The sequence below is a fragment of the Aptenodytes forsteri genome, unplaced genomic scaffold, assembly GCF_000699145.1.
Source record: "Aptenodytes forsteri isolate BGI_AS27 unplaced genomic scaffold, ASM69914v1 Scaffold53, whole genome shotgun sequence".
Lineage (NCBI taxonomy): Eukaryota > Metazoa > Chordata > Aves > Sphenisciformes > Spheniscidae > Aptenodytes > Aptenodytes forsteri.
In genome coordinates, this window is record NW_008795909.1 from 9,282,083 (window position 1) to 9,304,167 (window position 22,085).

At 46.6% G+C, this 22,085-nt stretch overlaps 1 protein-coding gene across 1 annotated transcript in view; it reads left to right on the forward strand.

The window, feature by feature from the left end:
* GRIP2 (glutamate receptor interacting protein 2) overlaps positions 1 to 22,085 on the forward strand; it is a 153,684-nt gene that overhangs the window by 114,428 nt on the left and 17,171 nt on the right. Inside the window, exons 12-18 of the mRNA XM_009284545.2 lie at positions 222 to 408; positions 6,068 to 6,213; positions 6,871 to 6,951; positions 15,493 to 15,559; positions 16,350 to 16,495; positions 16,786 to 16,930; positions 21,477 to 21,616. Of these exons, the coding sequence (XP_009282820.2) occupies positions 222 to 408; positions 6,068 to 6,213; positions 6,871 to 6,951; positions 15,493 to 15,559; positions 16,350 to 16,495; positions 16,786 to 16,930; positions 21,477 to 21,616 (912 nt within the window). The remainder of the gene's footprint in view (positions 1 to 221; positions 409 to 6,067; positions 6,214 to 6,870; positions 6,952 to 15,492; positions 15,560 to 16,349; positions 16,496 to 16,785; positions 16,931 to 21,476; positions 21,617 to 22,085) is intronic.

Genomic DNA, 22,085 nt, shown 5'->3' on the forward strand with positions numbered 1-22,085 from the left:
AAGAGTGGTGGTGGGCTGGGGCTGGGTTGCACGGGGTGTGCATTCTTGCCTTGCTGTCCTTATTGTTGACTGTTAGCCAGGATAGGACCGCTCATCTCAGCACTGTCAGTGCTTCCCTCATCCTCGGTCACTGTCCTCACCACCACCAGGCTGAGGTCTGTGACCAGACCTGCTACGCTGACCGTGGCTACCCTGACCTTCTGCCTCTCTCCTTCTCTCAGTGTCGCTGGCCTCCAGCACAGTGGGTCCTGGTGGGCAGATAGTCCACACGGAGACAACAGAGGTGGTGCTCAGGGGAGACCCATTGAATGGCTTCGGACTTCAGCTCCAGGGAGGCATCTTTGCTACCGAAACCCTGTCTTCCCCACCTCTCGTCCGTTTTATTGAGCCCGACAGCCCGGCAGAGAGGTTAGAGACCTTGCCCTTGGATGCTGATGGTGCTGCTGCTGAACATTTCATGGTTTGGTTTGTTTTCTCTCCTCAGAGGCTCATTTAGATATTTACTATCATCCTTGTAATATCTCCCATTCTTCACTGGGCATGGTTTACTGTCACTGCCATTTCTGCACTCGTCGGCTGACCGTGGCCTCCCTCACATCCCAGGTGAACGTCTTGGCACCAGGCTGCGGCTGTTCTGGGAGGAGGAGGAAGGGAGAGTGTGTCTGTGTGAGAGTGCCATTCCCATTCCTTTTTTTTTCCCTTTTCTCTTTGAAAGATAAAGCTTTTGCCTGGGTGCAGAAAGGGGAAAGATCTAAACACAGTGCCCAGCAAAGTGTTTTCTGCCTGCTTTCATTATAGCAGAGCCCAGCTAATAAATTGGCCTAAAAGCAAGGTTTTGAATCGCAGAGGAGGGCTCTGGTTGAGGAGCAGGTAGGTGCTGCATTTAAGCACTCTTGCTTTTGGCTCTCTAATGCTGGGAAAAGAGCAGAACGGAGGAGCAGCATTAACTGCTGAGTGTCACCCCCCGGGGATACCAGGAACAATGACTCCTCCGGTGGCTGAGCCTCAGCTAAGGAGCTCTGGCTGCTCTGGCTAAACTTTTTCCAATACCCTTGCTGGCTGGATTTAAAGTCTGCTCAAGTGTCTGTGCACTATGATGTAGATGCTCCCTAGCAAGGTTTCTCTTACTAAACAGACCAGGTCCTAGCATGGCTTGAGCTCTTCTGGCATGGAAAGAAGAGCTGGTTTCATTAGGCAGATGAAATGGCGAGGGGTGAGTGAGCTGGCACTTATGACCCTGTGCTGGTTTCTCTTCCCACCTGTGATTTCCACTGGTGGTCCGTCCTGCCTAGGGGTGCCTGAGGTGCAATGACATGGCAGTGCTCAGTGCCTGCTGCAAGACCTCTCCTTGGGAGGAGAAGTCTCCAAGGGCCTCATCAGCATGTGCTGATGGTTTGGTGTCCCCAGGCCAGCCTGGGAAAACAGCGCATGGGGGAGTTGTATGTCAGGGAGAGCAAATGCAAAAGGAAATGCAAGTCCTTGCCGTGCAGAGCGGTTTCTGGGTGGTAGCTTCTCCAGGCGGCCGATGCAGAGGCAGGGAGGAACATGAGTGCCTGGCGCTTGTGTCTGTGGGAGGACAGGGACAAGGGACTGGCACAGGAAAAAGAGTTGTCCTGAGTGATACAGGTTAAGAGAGATTTCAAAAGCCTTTTATGCCTTTTGTTTGTTTGTTTCCAAACGGTTTAAAAAGGAAAGGGATGGTGGTTTATTTTTTTTATCCTCTATTACCAGGGTGAATTTGGCTTACATTGCAAAGCACCAAACTCCTTTGATAAATCAGGCAGCAACAAAGCCTGCTGTCCCAGGGGAGGAGGGAGATGTGCTGAAATCTGCCTGGCTTTGTTTCATCCTTTTGCCAAGCCTGGAGTAAAAGCAAAGACTCACGGTGCAGTCTTGCTTGGCTCTAATGCGTCACACACGCTGCTCTCCCTCTCGGCTGCCCACCCAGCAGGATTCGCGCTCTCCTGGCTGCCGCTTTCTGGCGACACGGAGCAATCCTCTCTGCGTTTGCAACCTGGATTTGATTTGGGGATTAAACTCTGCTGTGTATTTCTTCATTTCCTAGACCGTGCTGCTCTTCCTAGCTGGCAGGAAAACACTGTCTTTCCTCTCCATGTTGGAGTGATAAGTGCACTGGGTTTGCAGCGAGGTGAAAAAGGCAGTTTTATGTTTTCATTTCACTTTTTGTTTCTTGCTATCCCACAGAGCTTGTTTGCTCTATCCTTCCTAGATACCTTATTCCCTGCCCTTGAGAGGTTCTGCTGTAACTGTAGCCCATGACATTAGAGCCGTTTTTCTCCCCTTTACCAAGCCGGGCTCTCGGCTGAGGCTGGGCTGTGCTCTTTCTTGTGCTGTAGTTGTTGCCCTTTGCAAAAGAGGGTGAGCGGTAGGGATACAGGGATCAGGCTCAGCAGCCTGAGTCTGTCCTGCATGTTCACACGCTCCTGTGCAAGACCTATGAATGAATGTGCTGTTGCACAAAGGCATGATCCACAATTGCTTCGTCCATCTGGCTTGGCATGGAGGAGCTGCCTCTTGGGTGTCTAGCAAATTTGAGTGCTACCAGGGAGGAGGACGGTATCACCCTCTTTTCAGGGCTGCCTCACATTTATTATCTGGTTCGTGCTAGCTTGTGGCAGGCGGTTTGAAGCAAAAGCTCTCACCTCCCTGACTTGTGATTTGTTTTACAGCCAATAGCCTCTAATAGACCTTCCTCCCCACCTGTTGTTTTGTTTCCTGGGTGCAAGATGAAGCCTTTGGGCTCCAAATGAGACAGTGATTCAGCCCCTGTTATCAGCAGGGAGGGTGGAATAGGAAGATGCCTGATGTCCCCTCTTGGCTGCCTTGAAACACGCAGCTTTTGTGTCCTTCCTCCCCCAGTTGTCATTGATAGTAGTGGGAGAGTATCTGGCTTCTCCATCGTGGTATCCAAAGTCAGTGCTTCCTGCCGAGTTACATGTTTCCTAGCTCTGCTCAGGCACAGTTGTTTGATCATTGTGTTTCTGGCTTTTGAGTATGAATAGTTTGCAAAAGGAAAGTTTAGCAGCTGGGTGAAGCTGTCAGCAAAGCTTTGATCTTTTGGGGGCTGGGACCCACCCATCGATGTGCAGACATGGATGTACAGACATACACAGATGTGCACGTCTGACCTGTGCAGGCCAACTCGGGGGCGTATAAGGACATGGTCACAGCTGCTGCCGCTCACCCCACAGCTGGAGTGACCACGCAGATGCTGATGATGCTGAGTGAGCGCATATCCTGCCCGAGGCTTGAATTTGTGCTGCTCTGCATCTAGCAAGACACCTCCACTGCTCCGTTGCTGTCTTTGAGCCCAAGGAATGAGTCACGACAAAATGCAAATCTCTGCAACCCCAGGGAGACATTCCCATCAGGTACTCTAACACATCCAAAGGGCTGTCTTTCACTCCGGGAGATGCCTGTGCTCTTGTTCTTTCTGATTTTAAAGCACTTCTCCTCCCATGATCTCAAAGCACTTTGTGAGCTCTGATGTTAGACTCTGAGACAAATGCCGTCTCTTTGGGAAAGCCATCTAAAAGGTTTGTGTAGGATCCCACAGCAGAGCCAAGGAGAGGTCTGCAGGAGCCTTGACTCCCACTGCCCTGCTCCCAGTGCAAGAGCATATGACAGTTGGAAACTGGTGTCTCCGGAATTATTCTGAAGAGTTAAAAAGCACGTTGGGTCTCCTTGCCCTCGTGGAGGGAGACAGAAGGTTGTGGCTTCACTCCACAAACTTATAAACCTGCCAGACTGGGGCTTAAACAACCATGATTGACTGAGGCTAATAGTAAAGAAATAAAATACTTCTGACCTAACAGAGCTATTGGCTGTAAAACACCCAGGGAAATCTCCCTTGAGTGAAGAAACACAAGAAATGGTTGTTTTGTGAGAAGGCAGCTCTGGTGGGAAAGGTGGCAAATGTTTGCTTTGATGCCGAGTAAAAGTATCCTGTGATCTCCCAGCCCTTGTGGCTGAAACAGTGGTGCCAAAATGGATTGTGTCCTTGTGTGACCTTGAAATGACAGTGATGTCTGTGTGATGCTGATGTTGATCCCTCCTTTCCGAAAGGTGCATTCTGGCCCTAACAAGAGCGCTCTCGGTGCTGGAGGTGGTGTCTCTGTCGTACTCCTTGCCATCTTCATATTTATAAGCTGATATTTCCAAGCGCATCTATGTGGCTGCATATCCACAAGTCCAGTAAAGAACTGTAATTAAACTTGATATAGTTTATTCTCAAGGGTGGATTCATTTATATACCGTGGAGTTGTCTGTCCTAATCTAAGTCTCCTTGAACAAACACTTCTGAATTTACATCTCATAAAATAACCAGTGTTTTTCCATGGGTGGCATGAACTCCGGCAGCAGTGTAAATATACTGCAAGTTTAATACCTTCCTACCAGTAAAATAACCTTCCTAGGCTCTCTCCAAACTTGCTCATATCTCAGCTTTTGATGGGCAATCGGCAAAAACTGTTGTGCTTGTGCATTTTTATTGAATTTGGATGTGTGCGTTTTTTCTTGATAACCTGGCCTTTCATATATGTCTTGTTGTTTGGAGGTGAATAATACAGCCAGTGTCCGTTGCCTTTGATGTTATCTTCGTGTGCCCAGAAGCTGCGGTACCATGTTTTCTTACAATTGAATCGGGTATGAGTGATGAAGAGTGGCTGGAAAGATTAGTAAAAAACAAGCTGTCTTCCGTGAAATATCAGTGGAAGCCGACATCTAGAAAGGAGAGGGCAAAGGATGTGCTTGATCATTAAAGAGCAGGGGAATAAAGATTCTCTGGAGAAGGCTCAAAACAGGATAGCTGATGCCTTCTGGGAAATCTTTGTGGTAAAATAATTCCAAATGTAGAGGTGAACCTTAGACTTGTTCCCATAACCCTCAACCTATTTTGGAGACCACTCTGTAGCTTATGTTAATGATGGAGGAGGAATGGTTTCCCAAGCTCTGCTCAAGTGGGCAGCCTTATAGACAGGTGATGAGTGGAAAATCTGAAAAGATGTGGTTATAGCAAACAACTGATGAAGGGTGTGGAGGAGAAGGAAGATGAGCAATTGCCCATGGCCAGTCACAGGGGACATTACACTCTTTATTTTGTAGAGCCATGGGCCAGCTCAGTAAGGTGGAGGATTGTCTTGCTAGTGTTACAGTATATTTAAAAAAAAAAAAGAAGGGAGGGTGAATATTGAATGTAGTCACTCGTGTGGAAAAAAAACTTGCTTATAAATACAGAGGGGTCCCAAGAGACAAACCATGCTGTAGGAGTATATATCTCCAACATAGCCTTGCCATCATTGCTTTTCTTCCAAAGTAAAAAAACCTGCTGATCTGTGCTGTTGGAGAAAGTGGGTCTAAACCAAAAGTCCCAATGTGCCAGTTGCGGTTACATTGGCGGGATAACGCATCGGAATAATACTGGCCTTTCAAGGCAGTTAAACAGTATCAATGTACATTTGGCTTCCAGAAATGCAATTACAAGGGATAAATGATTATCCAATTTGCTGAGACATTTCAGTGAGTTCATTGGATTGTAGCTTCAATATTAGCCATGTATTAAGCAGAGGACTCCATGCAATTTTCAGTGCCATTAGTTTGGGTTTCAGAGGGCAGAGGCACATGGAAAGAGCCATATACCGTTAGATAGGGTAGGAGGGCACATGCCCTTGCATTTACCACTCTCATCTCTTGGCCATGGTGTTGACTTTTAGGAAGGTGAGGGTTACTTTTTTTTATTCCTGGAAGTTGAAGGAAATATGACCAAAAAATGATTATTTAGTAGCAAACTATGTCTGAACTTAAGCAAACCACAAGGGTTTGCTGCTCTGTGACCTTCCAGGGGCTCTTGGCACTGGGACGGGCATTGCAGAATGAGTTATCTTCTCTTTGGGGCCACTTCTGCAGGATTTGTCACAACTCTGTCTGTCTTGTAACAGATTTGCCTGGTAAAAGTAACTCATGGCTGCTTGTGGGGTTGTTTTTTCTCCTTTCCTCTTTTTCCCTGCCTCCTTGTCCCCTTTCCCTCTTTTCCCAATGTGGACTGCAGGTGTGGGCTGCTGCAAGTAGGAGACAGAGTCCTTTCTATCAATGGCATTGCAACTGAGGATGGGACTATGGAGGAAGCTAATCAGCTTTTGCGTGATGCTGCGCTCACGAACAAAGTGGTGCTCGAGATTGAATTTGATGTCGCAGGTACGTTGCCAAAGGATTGCTGCTCCTCACTACCAGCAGGACTCTGCCAGTGCCTTTGCTAACCCATAGGAGGGAGTATATTCACACAGATAGATGAGGTTTTTGCTAGAGTTCAGAAGAGAAAGTGAGAAGACCCTGTGAGGACCTTTGCCATTTCTTGTTCTTCTCTAATGTGCACCAGGATGGAGGGTCCTTCTTCTGATCCTTTCATAAGGATCCTTGTGCTCACCACTTGGCTGAGATAAGCCTAAGTAGTAGATGAAGAGGCCACCTGCACTTTAAATATTTGCCCATTAATATGAATAGTATTTATATTAATTTATGGCCTTGAAGCAAGGAGGGAGCCAAAGCTATTGGCTGGGGCTAAAGTGCAACTTTGTCTTAAAAAAAAAAGTTTTTTCTTTTTACATTGACAGAGCTGCCTCAGTATTGAAATACAGCGTGATGTGAGCACTTCACTTGACGTTCAGAGCATGTATTTTTAATGAGAATCCAAATTTTAACCTGAAGTACACAGGGCCTCAAATAACAACCTTATTTGAACCAATAAAGCTGAGGTTTTATGGGCTTGTTTTTCTTGGTTCCAAAGAAACCATCCATGCAACTGAAAACTCTCTTTTCTCCTATTTTCTTTTTCATCTGTTTTTGGTTTTATAGAGTCTGTCATACCCAGCAGCGGTACTTTCCATGTCAAATTGCCCAAGAAAAGGGGTGTAGAGCTTGGAATTACAATCAGCTGTAAGTATTGCTCAGACTTGTGCTAGCAGCTGCAAGAACTGCTGCTTTCCACCCTAGCACTTCAGAGGGACCCAGTGGAGAGAGAGAAGATTACATGGGGTTTCCTGGTAGTGCTCGCAGTGCTTGTGATTTATCCCAAGCTGAATCAGTTGTGTGGTTCCTCCCTCCACGAGCTGGTGGCCGCAGAGAAAAGCAGCTGCATGAAGGGTTGGGGCAAAGGATGTGTCTCAACTGATCAGTTGGTCTGTGCCACGGGCTAATATTATATTCTATTATTAGTAATATTATTTTTATTTCCTTGCTCACAGTTGTATTATTTTCCTTTTAAAAAAGAATTGCCTGGGTCTAGTGGGACACTTGCAGGGAGAGGTGGAGGGAGGAGAGCAAGTGTGAGGTGAACCCACAACTTGAAGGGTAGAGAGGGGAAACTGCCAAGAGGAGGAGGAGGATGAAGAGGGTGGCTGGCCTTAGAGGTGGGGGGAAGGCACTTTAGGGACAGGAGGGTGCTGGGCAGGGTTTGCCGGGAGTCCTTGCATTGACTAACCCCAGCCATGGAGGAGGAGATCCATGTGCCGGGACTTGATGGGCACTGAGAGAATGAGACACAAACCTTTTTCTTTCTTTTCTCTCTTCTTTGCTCACTCTTGATTAATTATCTTTGTTTCCCTTCTGAAGCATATTTTTCATTTAAAGACCTCTTGGCCTCTTTGGAGGGGATGCTGTAACGGGATGATATAGGCAGATCCATCCCAGATTTCTGGCCAACTAGGGGTCTTGTTATGCCTTGCATCGGTGAACTTTTCCTTTACGGCAAATGTGAGCAGGTCTCTCATCACTCATCCCTCTTTCACTGCTGGGTAAACTGAGTTGAATCATCTCAGATTTGCCATGCCCAGAGGCTGCCACCACCTCTCAGCTGAAACAAAGAAACTTGTGAGACTGCAGTCTAAGCCCTTAGGAGCGTGGACCCAGCTGTGTCTGGGGAATGGAGTCGCTAGGGACACTTTAAAACTAGGTTTCATTAAAATAGATAAGCTACTTATAATTACCTCTTGGCATTTACAGCATTAGTCAGCGAGCTAATTGGAGATGTTCTGGTCTAAGTGCGGTGATTCTCAGGAGTAACTTGAACATCGACAGGGTGATGGTGTTGCACCCTGTGTTATTTCTTCGCCCTCTTCCCAGCTTCCCCTATTTGTGCCCCGAGGATAATCCTGAGAAATAACAGCACAGTATTTAACATTTGGCTTGGTAGCAGTTACTGTCTGAAGACATCAAAGTGCTTTCTGAAGGCAGCGGGGTGCCCGTAATGACATTTCACTGACGGGGGAGTGGGGCACAGTGCAGCAGCCCAGCGAGCACTGGGTTCCCAGCCTGCTGCCCTGCCCACTGTGCTGGCATTGCAATCTCAGGTAGCAACCTAGGATGATGGATCTGGTAGCAAAAAACTTCTGACTTGAGCATGGCTGGGGTTTCACCCCATTTAAGCTTCAAAGCTTAGTCTGTATCTGGGGTTGGAGAGCAAAATGAACCTGGGAGTTGCCAGCAAGAATATTAGTTTGTATTTGTGGAGTCTCACTTAAATGGGATCTCCTTCAGATGTGCATTTACACTTCAAACGTATTTTTATGTTGAAAATGTTTTCATTTGAAATTTGTTTAAAAAATTGACTTCACGCACTTTTTTTTTAAATCACCGCTAAATAAAAAGAAACTGGCCCCTGGGTTTTAATTTGTTAGATACCTATTATCCAACTACAAAGCAGTTTTTTAACAATATAATAGATTTGATCTTTTTGATTGTTGAACATGTTTGCAGGACATTGTTTAAGTAATGCAGATGCATAAACTTAAGATATATTTCAGTCCTTTGCTGAGTCAAAGCCAAAATTATATTTACAAATGGAGCAAAAGATAGCCGTCCAGAAAATGTGGTGGCAAGGATGAAATGCTAGTTGAATCCTAATTCTGTTTTCATATATTAGCCTGTATAAGCCTATGTCCGCATGACCCTTAGCAAATTAGATCATCATTTTGTCACTCTGCCTGGGCAGATAAATATACCAGTTTCAAACATTAAAACTGAAGCAAGCAACCTTATGGTAAGTACCTCCTGCAGAGACATGATGTGCATGCAGGAGTGTGATGCAAGCAGCAAGAGAAAAGAGGTAAAAATAACTCTGTTTTGCTCAGTTCCTCCGAGTTCTGCTGATTTGAATGCTTGTATAGATCTAGAAACAGCCTGACTGGGCAGATAAATATACCAGTTTCAAACATTAAAACTGAAGCAAGCAACCTTATGGTAAGTACCTCCTGCAGAGACATGATGTGCATGCAGGAGTGTGATGCAAGCAGCAAGAGAAAAGAGGTAAAAATAACTCTGTTTTGCTCAGTTCCTCCGAGTTCTGCTGATTTGAATGCTTGTATAGATCTAGAAACAGCTTTTATAGCTTTTCTTCTGACAAGGAAAAGTGTATAACTACTGTTTTAAAGTAGGGGACTTGGTTTACTGGCCTCCCACATTGGATTCCTGTTCCCTGCTCTGTGAAACTGGGGCAGGTTAAATAGATGACAAGCTGGAGGGGTCAGTAGAAGACTGCGCTGTTGTGGCCACAGAATTGGGTTTGTTCATAAACTTTGTCATCCAGCTACACTGTAGATGAAAGATGAGTTGCTTTTGTTGGGTTTTACCTCTTGGCTTCAGCAGGCTCATCTGTAGTTAATTCCTCTGTCTAGGAAGGTTTGCTGCTGCCTTCTTACACGGGCAGAAAGTGTTACGACCTCATCGGAGGAGCACTACAGAAATAAAAGCTATCAAGTTCTTGCTGTGCTGTGGCTCTCAGAGCTAATCGGGAGATGAGCTAAGTAAAGGGGGGGAGAGCTGGGTTCTTGATGGATGCGTTGGAAGAATTTGTGTAATGGAGCTGGCTGCAGGAGGAACCATAAATCTGCTGGAAAGCCTCATGAAAGGGCTGAAAACCCAGGAGGTTTTTGTATGAGGAGGGCAGGCGCTGCTGGTTCTGGGATGAACATACAGAGAGGGTCTGTGCTTGCTCCTGGTGAGGGGTAGATGTTTGCTGAGGGCACTCATCTTCTCCGAGGTCTCTGAGTTTGCTAGAAAGAGAAAGCTTGGGCTAGGCGAGCCCCCGGTTGTGGTCTGTGCGCATGGCTGGGTGCGCACAGACGGATTTCTTCCCCCTGCTCAAACACAGCGTGGCAAAGGGATGCAGCAAATTAAGACGCATGATGCAAATATTTGCATATAGCATTATTTCCTCTTCCATTCCCTAAAGGACAAATAGGAAATCCAAGGGGTGAGTCTTTCACTGGCTCTGCTTTGTATTTCTGTGGCACCTCGGTGCCCTCAAGCCTCATTTCAGTCTCCTACGTTTGCTAAATGAAAATTAGCAACGTAAAACACCAAAGCTGCCTTGTGTGCACTGCTTCCTTGCACTTCGTCCAGGGGTGAAGGGACAAGCAGCCAGCAAAATCGGTCTCCTTTTCTCCATACTCCAGTGCCGCGGTTTCTGTCCCAGGGAGAAGGCTGCTTTTATTTGTAAAACAGCAGCTCTGCTTGAAGAGCGAAGTGTGCACTCCTTTCTGCTCCACGAGGTTCAAAGAGCTGTGTGGGCTGTGAAGCTCAACTGTTTGCGCAGAGACCTCTGAGGTGCTCTGAATAGTGGGGATGCAAAGACATGCAAACTGAGATTTTTGACACAGGGATGTGAATATTTGGCTCTTGTTAGCCTGAACTACTCATCTCCGTTAGCAGAACACATGCCATAAGTGCTCTGGTTTTGCTGGCTGCTTTCAGTTCTAATGATACAGTTATGCCTTTGTTAGGTTTTCTGTAAATCTCTTACAAATTAAAATCTCCAACAGCAGGAAGCTAATAGTCATGTATTCTTGTATGTTCAATACCTGACCTCTTAAAATAAGATATGGATTTGTTATTAGCCTCTGGAAAATGAGTGTTGATTACACAAAAGATTGCTTTTTGTGGTTTTTGTGTTGTGTTTTTTTTGTCTGTCTCAGTTGATTACACAAAAGATTGCTTTTTGTGTTGTGTTTTTTTTGTCTGTCTCAAATATCCTCTCCAAGGGCTAGTTGTGAAATTCGCTGCAGGGTACAGGTGTGTTGTTGTTGCTGTTTAAACAGATATTGAAATTACCATTCATTTTAGCTATGTATTAATGCTTTATATAGTATGTTTATCAAATTACCTTTATATATCTTAACAAATCAATTCCTGTGCCCTTGCTGTGAAGTACTGCAGATAAGGAGTAGGTAATATATCTGCTTGCGGGTGATAAAACCGGAATTTGGATAGATAGATAACTTTGATTAAGTTGCTTAAGCAGTGTAATCACTGTCCTGGCAAGAAGATGGATCTGTGAGCCTAGCTTTGCTGGTGCTGGATTAACCTGGGACCTGCCGCCAGCCCGGCAGAGCGCAGCTGCAAGCAGCAGTGTGCCCGGCAGTCTCCTGTCCTACCCCCTCACTAACACTGCAGCTTCAACTGAGATTTGCAGCTGATTCACTCTGGTGCTTTCACTGAAGGGAGATATCCTGTCCTGGTTTTGCTACCTGGAGATTTTGAAAGGAAATAGATCTGCAGCGGGGTAAATATCCTGCTGGAGGCACTGATAATTTATGCACCTGCTAAAACTAATGAATGATAGAGGAAAAAGTTGGGTATTGGGGATTTGATTTTCACTGCTGCTTTTTGTAATCGATTCTGATTTGCTTTTATTCCTCTTCTCATTCCTTAGCTATCCCAAGATTATTGGGTTTCTGATTTTGTTTGGTTTTTCCCCTTTATAAATGTTTGCTTTCTTAAATGTATTCTTATGGCATTATTACAGTTTCTTTAATTACACATTAGCAGAGTTCTGCTTTGGGTTGGTCAATAACGAAGGGCATTTATAATGGTTGAAGCGTTGATGTGTGTGAGATATGTGCTCGTGTTCCTTGGAGGGGAATAATTTACCAATATGAGTCATTATGCATTCTATTAAAAACACAAACTGGACATGTGTTTCTGGCCTTGTCATCCATCACAGAGTAAACGCCGAGTGAGCCAGAATCCCAGCAGAGGTGGCGAGAGACTGAAAGCGATTTATAAAAAGTAAATAACAGTATTGATCAATTCACCTTTTTATCACTGCCCTGTCACCACCGCCAAGCAGTGTTTTCATTTTGAGTTTCTCCCCCACCGCACGCTTCTGCCTTCACCAGCTGTTGATTTATGGAGCTTTCTCTGGGCCACTGGAGCAGATTTAAACTAACTTTTGTACTGGTAAACCCACCAAAAATACAAATGTATCTGAAAAAGAGCCTACTTCCACCTGAAGTGGTTTGCCCTGGTAGATGGAGACCACAACCAGAGCGCCTGCCAAGAGAGCATGGGTTTCTGCACACCAGCTTCTGCTTCTGTCTCTCCATCCATCTTTTCCCTCGACTCCCTTTGCTGCCGTCTGTGTTTTACAGACGGGAAAGCAAGACCCAGAGAGGCAAGGCTGGGCGTCCGAACTGTCTTCCTGCAACAAACAGAATTACCAAGACAATGTCCTTTGAAGAGAAATAACCACACTGGCAGCAGAAATGAATGGATGAAAAGGCTTTACTCATCTGTTCAAGTGTCTTAACTCTAAAGACCACAGCCCTAATAAAATAATAATGTAGTTTAAGGTTGGTTTTTTTTTTAACTGCAGGCAAATTGGAAATGGTTTATGTAAAATCTCACCGGTGATCTACGTATCTAATGCCTCTGACCTAGACTGAGCCACCGCTTCAGTGACATTGCAGCTCTCCTGTCTGTAGACAGGGCAGCCGTTACGCAGAGGCGCGTTGTTACCCTGTGTGAACAGCCCAGGACTGTTAAAAACGTGGGTCCCAGGGTGGCTGGGACGGTCGGGGGCAGCCTGGTCCCAGCTGATGGGCAGAAAGCCCAGCTGGGTGCTCTGCTGCGGTGCTGGGAGGGGCTTTGGGGTGCCAAAGGTGAATCAATGTAGTTAGTAACTACTGGTTTTTAAAATGAACAGCAAGTGACGGTTCTGTGCTTTGAGATTTCATTATCTTAACTTCGTATCTTATGCCTCTTGAGACAGAATAATTATTAATTAAGTCTCTCTAACTTACCCTTCAGATTTTTAGGTGCTGACTAATAATGATGGTTTTATAAAGCCTTTCCATTTTATACTAAGTGATTATTTAAAACAGAGGGCTGCCATTTATTAAAGTTTGCGTACTCTGGTGGTAGGGACAGTTGTATGCGGTTGTACATGGCTCTTCCATTTAACTGAAGTCTCAAGAAAATCCTTTGGAAAGCACAACTTCCAAAAAAATGCAAACAAAACTCAGAATGACTTTTCCTTAAAACTTGCTTTGTTTTCTAATGGACAAAGCACTTGGTTTGTCACCCTTGCTTCTGATACAGGAAGCTTGTGCTGCGTTCAGTGCTAACACCAGTTGTGGAGCTGCAGAAGGATGAGGTCTCGCTCTCTGCTCAGAGACTGGGCAGGATCCCCCCGTGTGTTGCAGGGCTTGTAAGGCAGGTGCTGAGATAAACACCATTTCTGCAGAGCTTGAGGCATGAGGTCTCTGGACATGTTGTTCCAGCTGTGCCTGGGTCAGGTTTAGAGGTGGCCATCACCAACCCACCACCAGGACTGGAGATCTTCCCTGACCCCCTTCTGTCACGCTGCCTCTGCTTTGAAACTAATAAACAAACCTTGCAGTGAAAAGTATTTTTGCTAACCTGGATCGTTTTGACAGAACCGGGCTAAGGAGCGATTAAACATGCAGCGATGCCAGCTCAACCCAGGGCTCAGGGTGTGCTAACAGGGTCTCCCATCACTGCTGGCTCAGACTACCTTGTGCACCTCTCAGCAGCAAATACATGTCCTATATTGAAAAAGAGAACAGCGGTGGTAATAACAGGGCAATACGTCTCCATCCCCTGTGCTGTTAGTCCATGGTGTGTGGCCTTCTCAAGAAGGGAGGGATTTCTGCATTTTTTTTAGCTGCTGCACCCCATCCTTCCCTCCCAGCACTCACCTCTGCCCGGCATGTGTCAGTCTATCTGCTGGCTGGTCCGTGCCATGGACATGTTGAATACAGGCACGAGCCTTTGGTGAATCTCCACAACCCATCCACTTCTCTTCAACCCACGGCCACAAGCTGAACGTGAGTGTCCAGACCAAAATTGCCTGGCACCACGCTCCAGTAAGAGATGGGGAAAATAATTCTTCCAGGCTCTGTATCATTCAGCAGTCGCATTGCCGTGACTATTATAAAATCAGTCACGGTCTGCTCTTCACTGTCTGACCTAACTTTTGTACTCAGCCCTGCTACAACTGAGGTTGGCTCTTTGCTCTGTTCAGTACAGAAGGTTTAGTTGTAGCTGGGAGAGGGTATCCTTAAAGGTGACGGGTTAGCACATATGTTTTTAAATCTCATAAGTGAATGTAAACAACAGAAAAAGCCAGAGCAGAGAGGTTGGTAAGAGGAAGCACTTACTCCTTTATGTCTGAGTTTCTGGGGTGCTCTCTAACTGCTGTTCAGGCAGGTGGATCTCCGTGTGGTTGATGCCACGTGCCTCACAGATACTTTAATCTCTGACCTGCACCTGAAATGTTCAGATGCTGCGAGTTCCTTCCTTCCCACGCAGTTTTTGCTGAGAAGCTCTGTCAGCTTTAAATGAGATGATGCAATCCCCATAGCAAGGCAGGAGGGAGTGACGTGGGGTGAAAAGGATGCTCTTGGCATATATTTGGTGTGCAGATGGCAGGGAGGTCAGGAGGGGTTCGAGTCATAAATTTCACTTGGGTTTCTCAAGAGAGCAGCAGGTCTTGCAGGCAAATTTGAAAATGCAGATACTCCCAGAGATGCATACTCGCATCTCTCATGGGCTGTAAAAGTTATCAGGGTGGGGCGAGATAGAAGGATTGGAAACCAACCCTTCCAGCTCCAGCACTGAGACCAGCCCTCATTTATCTGGTTGTATGATGAAGTGGCCTGGGGAGCTGAACCAGCTGGAAAACAATGTTTTATCTAATTTTTCCTGGGTTATTTTGCACTGGAAAATTTCCCAGCCCACTTTACTTCAAGAACCCAGAAATGCTTGTATTAGCCACGGCCCTGAGCTAGATACTCCCTAGGCAGCAGTGCCGATGTCTGACTACTGCCGTAGCCATTGACTCACTTGCTGTCTCGCATCAGAGATGTGGGTGAGGGGGTGTTTAACAGTGCTGGGATCGGGCAATCCCACCTCTTGCTGTTGGATACCACGTGTCCTCCCCTTCTTCAGGAGGAGGCCGAAGGTAGCAGCTAGCTAATTCAGGCAAAGGGCAACGAACAAATGTTTGCAGGGATTCACTACGTTTTTTTCCTGCTGTGTCTTCCAGAGTTCAAGTGTGAAGCATCATTTTGACAAAGGAATATAAATTGCCTTTCTTTATAACCCTTTCTCCCCATTAACCATCCCCTCCTAGATAGCAGACTCAATACCGAGCTTTGTACCCATGTGTCTCTTTTGCAGCTGCAAGCAGAAAGCCTGGGGAGCCTTTGATCATCTCTGACATCAAGAAGGGGAGCGTAGCACATAGGTGAGTGCAGAATTTCCCATCTGCCAAACCCATTGCAAAATGTCCGGCCCAGTAATGAGAGGTAGAATGAAGCCCAAGCAGTAGCACTTGGGTCTGGATTTTGCCAGCATCCAAGGAGATGTCAACCCTAAAGGTTTGTCTTAGACCACAGTAGGGTTTGCAGTAAAAACTGTCTGTATTGAAGCAAGTAGAGTTGAGCTAATGGAGAAGGTGGCTAGGGCACTGATTCAGAGGTCTGCTGACCCTATAGGAGATGGATGTTTAGCATTTAAGAGCATGTGGTAACGGGCTTCATATATCCCACAAGGTGCTATGGCTCATCTGCCTCAGGTCCTACTCAGGTGAACAGAGTGAGTGAATTGTGGGCACTGGTGGAGAACTGTGCAAATAACTCAGCATTTATTGACTTCACCACTGATCCCAACACCTCATAGCAAGGCTTTCAGAGGAATTTAGTGCTGCCGGAGGGCTTGTTTCTAAGAGTGCTCATACAGGAGTTTCCATAAAAGGTAGAATATCTGTCAGTTAAACATCAGGCATTTTTCAGTGCTGTGGGTTACCCAGGCTGTATATCTGATCTTTTTGCCTTGTTCTGTGTTAATGCATGCTTTACACAAACTTCTTCTCTTTAAGTTATAATTGTCCCAGACTCCATTCATGGTTGTTTCCCAGAAAAGATCAAGGACAGTAAAAAGTTAATATTGTCATCGCCACTGCAGGACTGAATGCGTCACAGGATCTGAAAGGCAAATACAAACGTACTTTTAGTTTTCTTTTCCTTTCCACGTAGAACTGGCACCTTGGAGCCGGGAGACAAGCTGTTAGCCATTGATAACATCCGACTCGACAATTGCTCAATGGAGGATGCTGTCCAGATTTTAAGGCAGTGTGAAGACCTGGTCAAATTGAAGATTAGGAAGGATGAAGATAACTCTGGTACAGAAATCCTGATGCAAACTGGTGCCTGTCCACTGTAATGACATTTCCCAATAGGTAGTGCAAACCAACAAAGATAAGGGCTGCCGCCTGTCCGGTCACCACTTTCCAACTGATTATAGTCTATTTTTGTTATTCTGCCCTTAAATGGAGTCTGGAAGGTTAAAATCCTATTTGGTATAAGCATGGCTGAAGACCTCAGGCTTTTGCTTCTAAATGCTGCAAGTCTTTCCGATGACCTCTTTCATGTGGCTAATTAAAAAATTTGGCATTCCTGTTTCCTCTTTCAGATGAGCAGGAGACAACCGGTGCTATTATCTACACAGTGGAACTGAAGCGATATGGTGGCCCCTTGGGAATAACCATCTCTGGGACGGAGGAACCTTTCGATCCTATCGTCATTTCGGGCTTGACTAAACGAGGGCTGGCAGAAAGGTGAGGTTTGGGGGCAGAGAGGTTGAATTGACATGGGAAGGGATCTTGAAGTTTGCAAAGTTTCCTCTGCTGTCATAAACTCTTCTTGGGTGTTTTAGTCTGCTAAAAGGAAAAGTGCTCTGAAGGTGCCAAGTGCTGTGAAGCAGGGACAGCCCTGCCGGTCTGGCTCTGCAGACCCACGTGCAGGACGTGTGGGGTGGTTGGGACTATACTGTCAGGGCAATGAGAGAGGCTCAAAGCAGGGCACTTGTGGAAGAGTCAGATCCAGTATGTCAGTTGAATGCAACAGCCAGGAAAACATGTTTATCTGCCCCTCTTCTACAGAGGTGTTTCCTGGTCTGTGATTTCCCATACATCTTGCGTGGGGAGAGTGCCCAGCCTGCCCACAAAACCACCACAGGCTCCTGTCCAGGACTGACCTATTGCTAAACTATGACTTATGGCCATGGCAGTGGTGTGTCCTGCTGAAACCACAGATCTCAGGGGTCTTCTGGCCCATCCTTGCTGGTTGCTTAGTCTGTTACGTATGGAGGTATCTCAGTGCAGGACTAGCGTGCCTCACGCAGCAGACATTTATGCTGCATAAATGTAGGTGCAGATTTACCTTTGGCAACCAGGGAGGTTGAGTTTGTGTGTGCCTGCGTCTTTATACGTGCATGCGTGGGATTTAAAGGATCAGGACATTGCTGAGAATATAAGGTGGAACTGAGTCATACACTGTATCTTAATTAATCTGTCTATACGGTAGCTGTGACTTGTAAATAGATCATTTCAGCAACCCTGACTCACGCTTCTCATAGGGTTGCTTTACCCTGTGCTGCCTGACAGACAGAACAGCAGCAAAAACCCCCTGAACAAATAGGTGTAAAGTGCTAGACCTTGGGGACGTTTGACTGCAGATCTGGCCTTCTGGTTCTTTCTGCTTCAAGGCCACACACCCTCTTAGCTGGTCTGTAAAACAGGTCAGTGCCTCTTTCTGCATTGGGTTCCTCAGGCTCTCAGCACGCATGCTGCTGCACATTTCCATTGCTTTCCTTTGGTACAGAGAGCAGAACATCAGTGTCTCCTGAGAAGTAAGGAAGAGGGATGGACTTAGTCATTAGTGGTTCTTCTCTTTGGGGATTTTATATTACTGCCTGCCACTGTAGGATTCAGTCTTTTTCCCTAGAAAATGATAGCCACAGAGCATCCAAGCCTTTTCTGCATAGCAGTTCGGCACCGTACCTGCAACCTAGCATGAGAGAGGTTAAGGACAGAAAGCCCAGACGCTGTCAGGTGTCAGAAGATGGTCTCGTACGCTTGTTGCTCTCAGTTACCTTTGCAATGCCGTGGCTATTCCTCCTTCAAACTCGGATACACATCAGTGACTGCTCCACGGAGAGATGTAGTGCAGGCAAGTGCTGTGGTACTATTGAATTTTGATCAGGAGCTGACAGGCAGTAAGGAATGAAAAGCCTTTTGAGAAGAGCAATGGAGCCGTTCAGCGTGTTCACCGTAGCAGACTAACAAATAACGGTGCCTGCGCAGAGGAGTGGCATGGAGATGGAGCGGCGTGGGGATTTCTCAGGGTAACCTTGGCTCCCTGCGGGGAGAGTGAGGAGCGCTGGGATGAAGGCTGCCTGCAGGAAAGGTGCATATTTTTCTGCTGAGAAGGTGCATATTTTTCTCCTGGGAGTAACAGAAGGGAGTGGCTTGACCTTGTCAAGGGAAGAGGGGTGGTCCTAGTGTTATCCTAAATTGTCCCTTTCCTGCCGTCACTACCCTTCCCTGTGCCACAGGCACCTTTAGCCAGCCTCTGAAGGGTGGGACAGGTTTCTGAAGGACAGGGATTTAAACTCAAAGCTGTGCCTGGCTTTTGCTGGAGCACAGGACATATTTCAGCAGCGCTGGCGCAGGGCGGACAAGATCCCGACGTCTGATAACGGGGACGTGCCGGCCGCTCTTGTAGAGGCACGAGTGAAGGTCTGCGCTGCGGCTCGGGCTGCTCGCTTGGCGATGTGGAAGGCAGGGTGTCCTCTAGGATCTGTCACATGTCTGTCACAGCAGGTGACAGGCTGTCTAAGCTGAAAAGGCTTCAGATTCAGATGACTTGGGTTTTATCTTGACCTTGAACATTTTTCTCCTTGTATGTGTCTGATCCCATAGAAACCTACAGAGGCAGCTCAGGCTGTTGGGTTGGTGTCGAGCGGTGGCTCTCTCCCATGTTAGTCTCTGTTTCCCCTCCTGCAGCACCTGCGGGTGGCTTTAGCCTGGGCCATGGGACTTGTTTTCCTTCTTCTTGCGAAAGGGAGTGTGCCTGAACATACTGTTCAATTCTGGTCAAGGTGTAATGGTTCTCCAAGAGCAATTTTGGGCTATCGCTGGCATTTTGAAGTGCCTGACCAGCCTCCTCTAGTGCCACCTGGTCAAGTAGATGGGGGTGGCTGCAGGAGGGTTTTGTCCACGAGTGCTCAGCACCAACCCATGTTGGCAGGGGGGAGAAGGGATGGTGGCCCTGCCCACATGCCAAGTAAATCCCTACCACATGCACATAGCCACTTCTCCAGCACTTGCTGGAAAGTGCCTGCAGCCCCTTTTACACCTTGTAACTTACCTGTTGCTCGATTCTGCTCTTGCATGTGTTCTCTGAGCAAAAAGGGACATGGAGCACAGAGCTCCTTGGGCTGGTTCGTGTTTGAGGTGAATTAAGGACTGTCAGTGATGATGGAGAGGGACAAGGGTCATTAGCTAGAAACATCTTTCTCTGTCACTCCCGCTCGGCTTCTGTCTGCTTGTCCTCGCGGGGGTGCCTGGAAATGGACAGATGAGAGGACTGGACTTTGACTTACTTTTCCCCCCTTGAAGAAAAACACCTGGCTGAACATGACCTTTCTCTTTAATTGTTTCTGTATTTTTCCCTGCTGAGGGACTTTCACAGTTTCTGTAGAGCAGTTTTGTTGTTCAGAGGCGGGCGGTTGGGCTGGTGTCTTGGATAGGAGATGCGTCCCCACACTGGGTTCAGTGCTACAGCAGGAGGCCCTCAAATGCTGAACCACTGCAGCGAGCGAAGGATCGCCTTTAAACTGCCAGCAGTTAAGCTTGATTTTTTTTTTTGACTACGTAGATGAAACTTTTAAGACAAATACTCTGGTTCCAGTTTGATCTGTAATTTATTTGAATGCACAAGTTTTCCCTGAGGGCTTTTTCAGGCTGACTTGTATGGGACAAGACGGACATCTAGTGGCTGTTTGGGACCGTCATGGCACTGTCCAAGCATCTCAACAGCTTCAGCAGTAGATCGAACAGTTCTGCCTGCTGTTTGGCTACGTTTCCCAATTTGATTTACTTGTAGTAGATGTTTCACAGCAGCATGTCTACAAAAGTTTCATATTTTGGGGAAAGACAAGTAGCTGTTTTGCCTGTGACAGTATATCAAATCACAATTCCGCAGGAGCAGCAGTCCAATTTGGAGATGTAACCTGAGAGGCACGTTGCCATGGATAAAAAGATATTGCGGTCCAGATTTGCATCTCCTCCTGGCTCGATCGCACAGGTTCCTGATAGCTAAACCTCATGGCACTGCTGGAGGAGGAAAGGATTGCTGCTCTCGCTTGCTGGCATTAGGGAGCTGGAGTGTGAGTGCGGTGAGCTCAGTCCAGCCAGCAGCGAGCGTGAGCTCCTGCCTCGGCTGCCAGCTCTGGCGATGGACACATCCTGTCCTGCCTACTCTTCCCGGAGCTGCAGCAAACGCCGGGAGAGGTAAAGTGAGCCCCTGTCTGTGGGCAGGCACAGAGGGAAGGATGGTGAAGGGGGAGAATTGCCATGACTTGTTAGTTTGTTCCTGGCTGTTGCTGAAGCCTGACGATTTATTTAGCTGAGAGCAGAAGCTAGTGCTGGAATGTGGCTGTGCAATAAAACACAGTAACCTCTTCTGCGCAGTAGTCTTGATGGAGAAAGTCACAGTGGCTTAGCTGTGTAGGGGTGAGCTTTAAACATATCATGAACTGATCTGCAATTGGTTCAGCTCGTGCTTGCACACACAATCTCTGTGTGTTGGGCCATTTGTTTTTTTTTTTTTTTTTTTTTTTTTTTTTTTTTTTTTTTTTTTTTTTTTTTTTTTTTTTTTTTTTTTAATGGGTTCCTAGGTTTGTCTTGTTGTTTCTTTCCATCAATGTGAACATGCCCTTCAGTTCCACGTGTGATGACCAGTGGACATCACATACTGGAAATGCTTGTGCTTTTAGCACATAGACCCCTTTGCTTTGAAGAGTTTTGACTGTAAGCTGCTCTGCAGTCCCAGTTCCTGAGGGGCCTGGGATCCGACGAGTGCATATGTTCCTGTGCATATATGTATGTATGTACACAGGTTGAAGATGGGGGGGACCCCAGATTCCTGGTAGTGGTGATGAAGAGGAAATCATGGGTATACAGCATACCAAGGGGAAACCAAGACATATTTGAAAGTGCTGAGAGTTAATATGCTATTGCTTCAAGCGACAACTTAATGGCCTGCCTCACAGAGGCGAATTGCTTCTCTGAAGTTTCTAACAGCGCCTTTTCTCTCCAGAACCGGAGCCATCCATGTCGGTGACCGGATATTAGCGATTAATAACGTGAGCCTCAAGGGCAAACCGCTGAGTGAAGCCATTCATCTGCTGCAGATGGCGGGAGAGACGGTCACTCTGAAGATCAAGAAGCAGACGGAGAGTGAGTTGGGGAGCCTGGTTTGGGGTGGGAGGACGAAGGCGCACTCCAGCAGGAACCCCGGGTGATGGAGTAGGTAGCGCTGTGGGTTTTCCTTCATGTGTTGTGGAAGGTTAGATGAGGCAGTGTGGTCAGGGGCATGTCTGGGGACGGAGGGAAAAGATGGGTGGTTTTTTTACTTCTGACTCACAGATTTTGAAAAAGGCAACCCAGGGGCTCTCTGTAGTACTGGGAAGAGATTAGACAGCAGGTTTATTGGCAATAATTTTTTTCAGATTGATACCTTGTGCCGTTGGTGCTATTACCTGTCTGTGTGGGTGTTTCACACAGAAGTGAAGCAGAAGATGCTTTTAAAAGTGGAAGAGTGCAGTTTTTTTAAAAAAATATAACCCCCCCAAATGAGCAAGGGGACTCTGAGCTGGTAGAATCCGTGAGAAAAAAAAAAAAAATCCTCACCTTTAATTCAACTTTT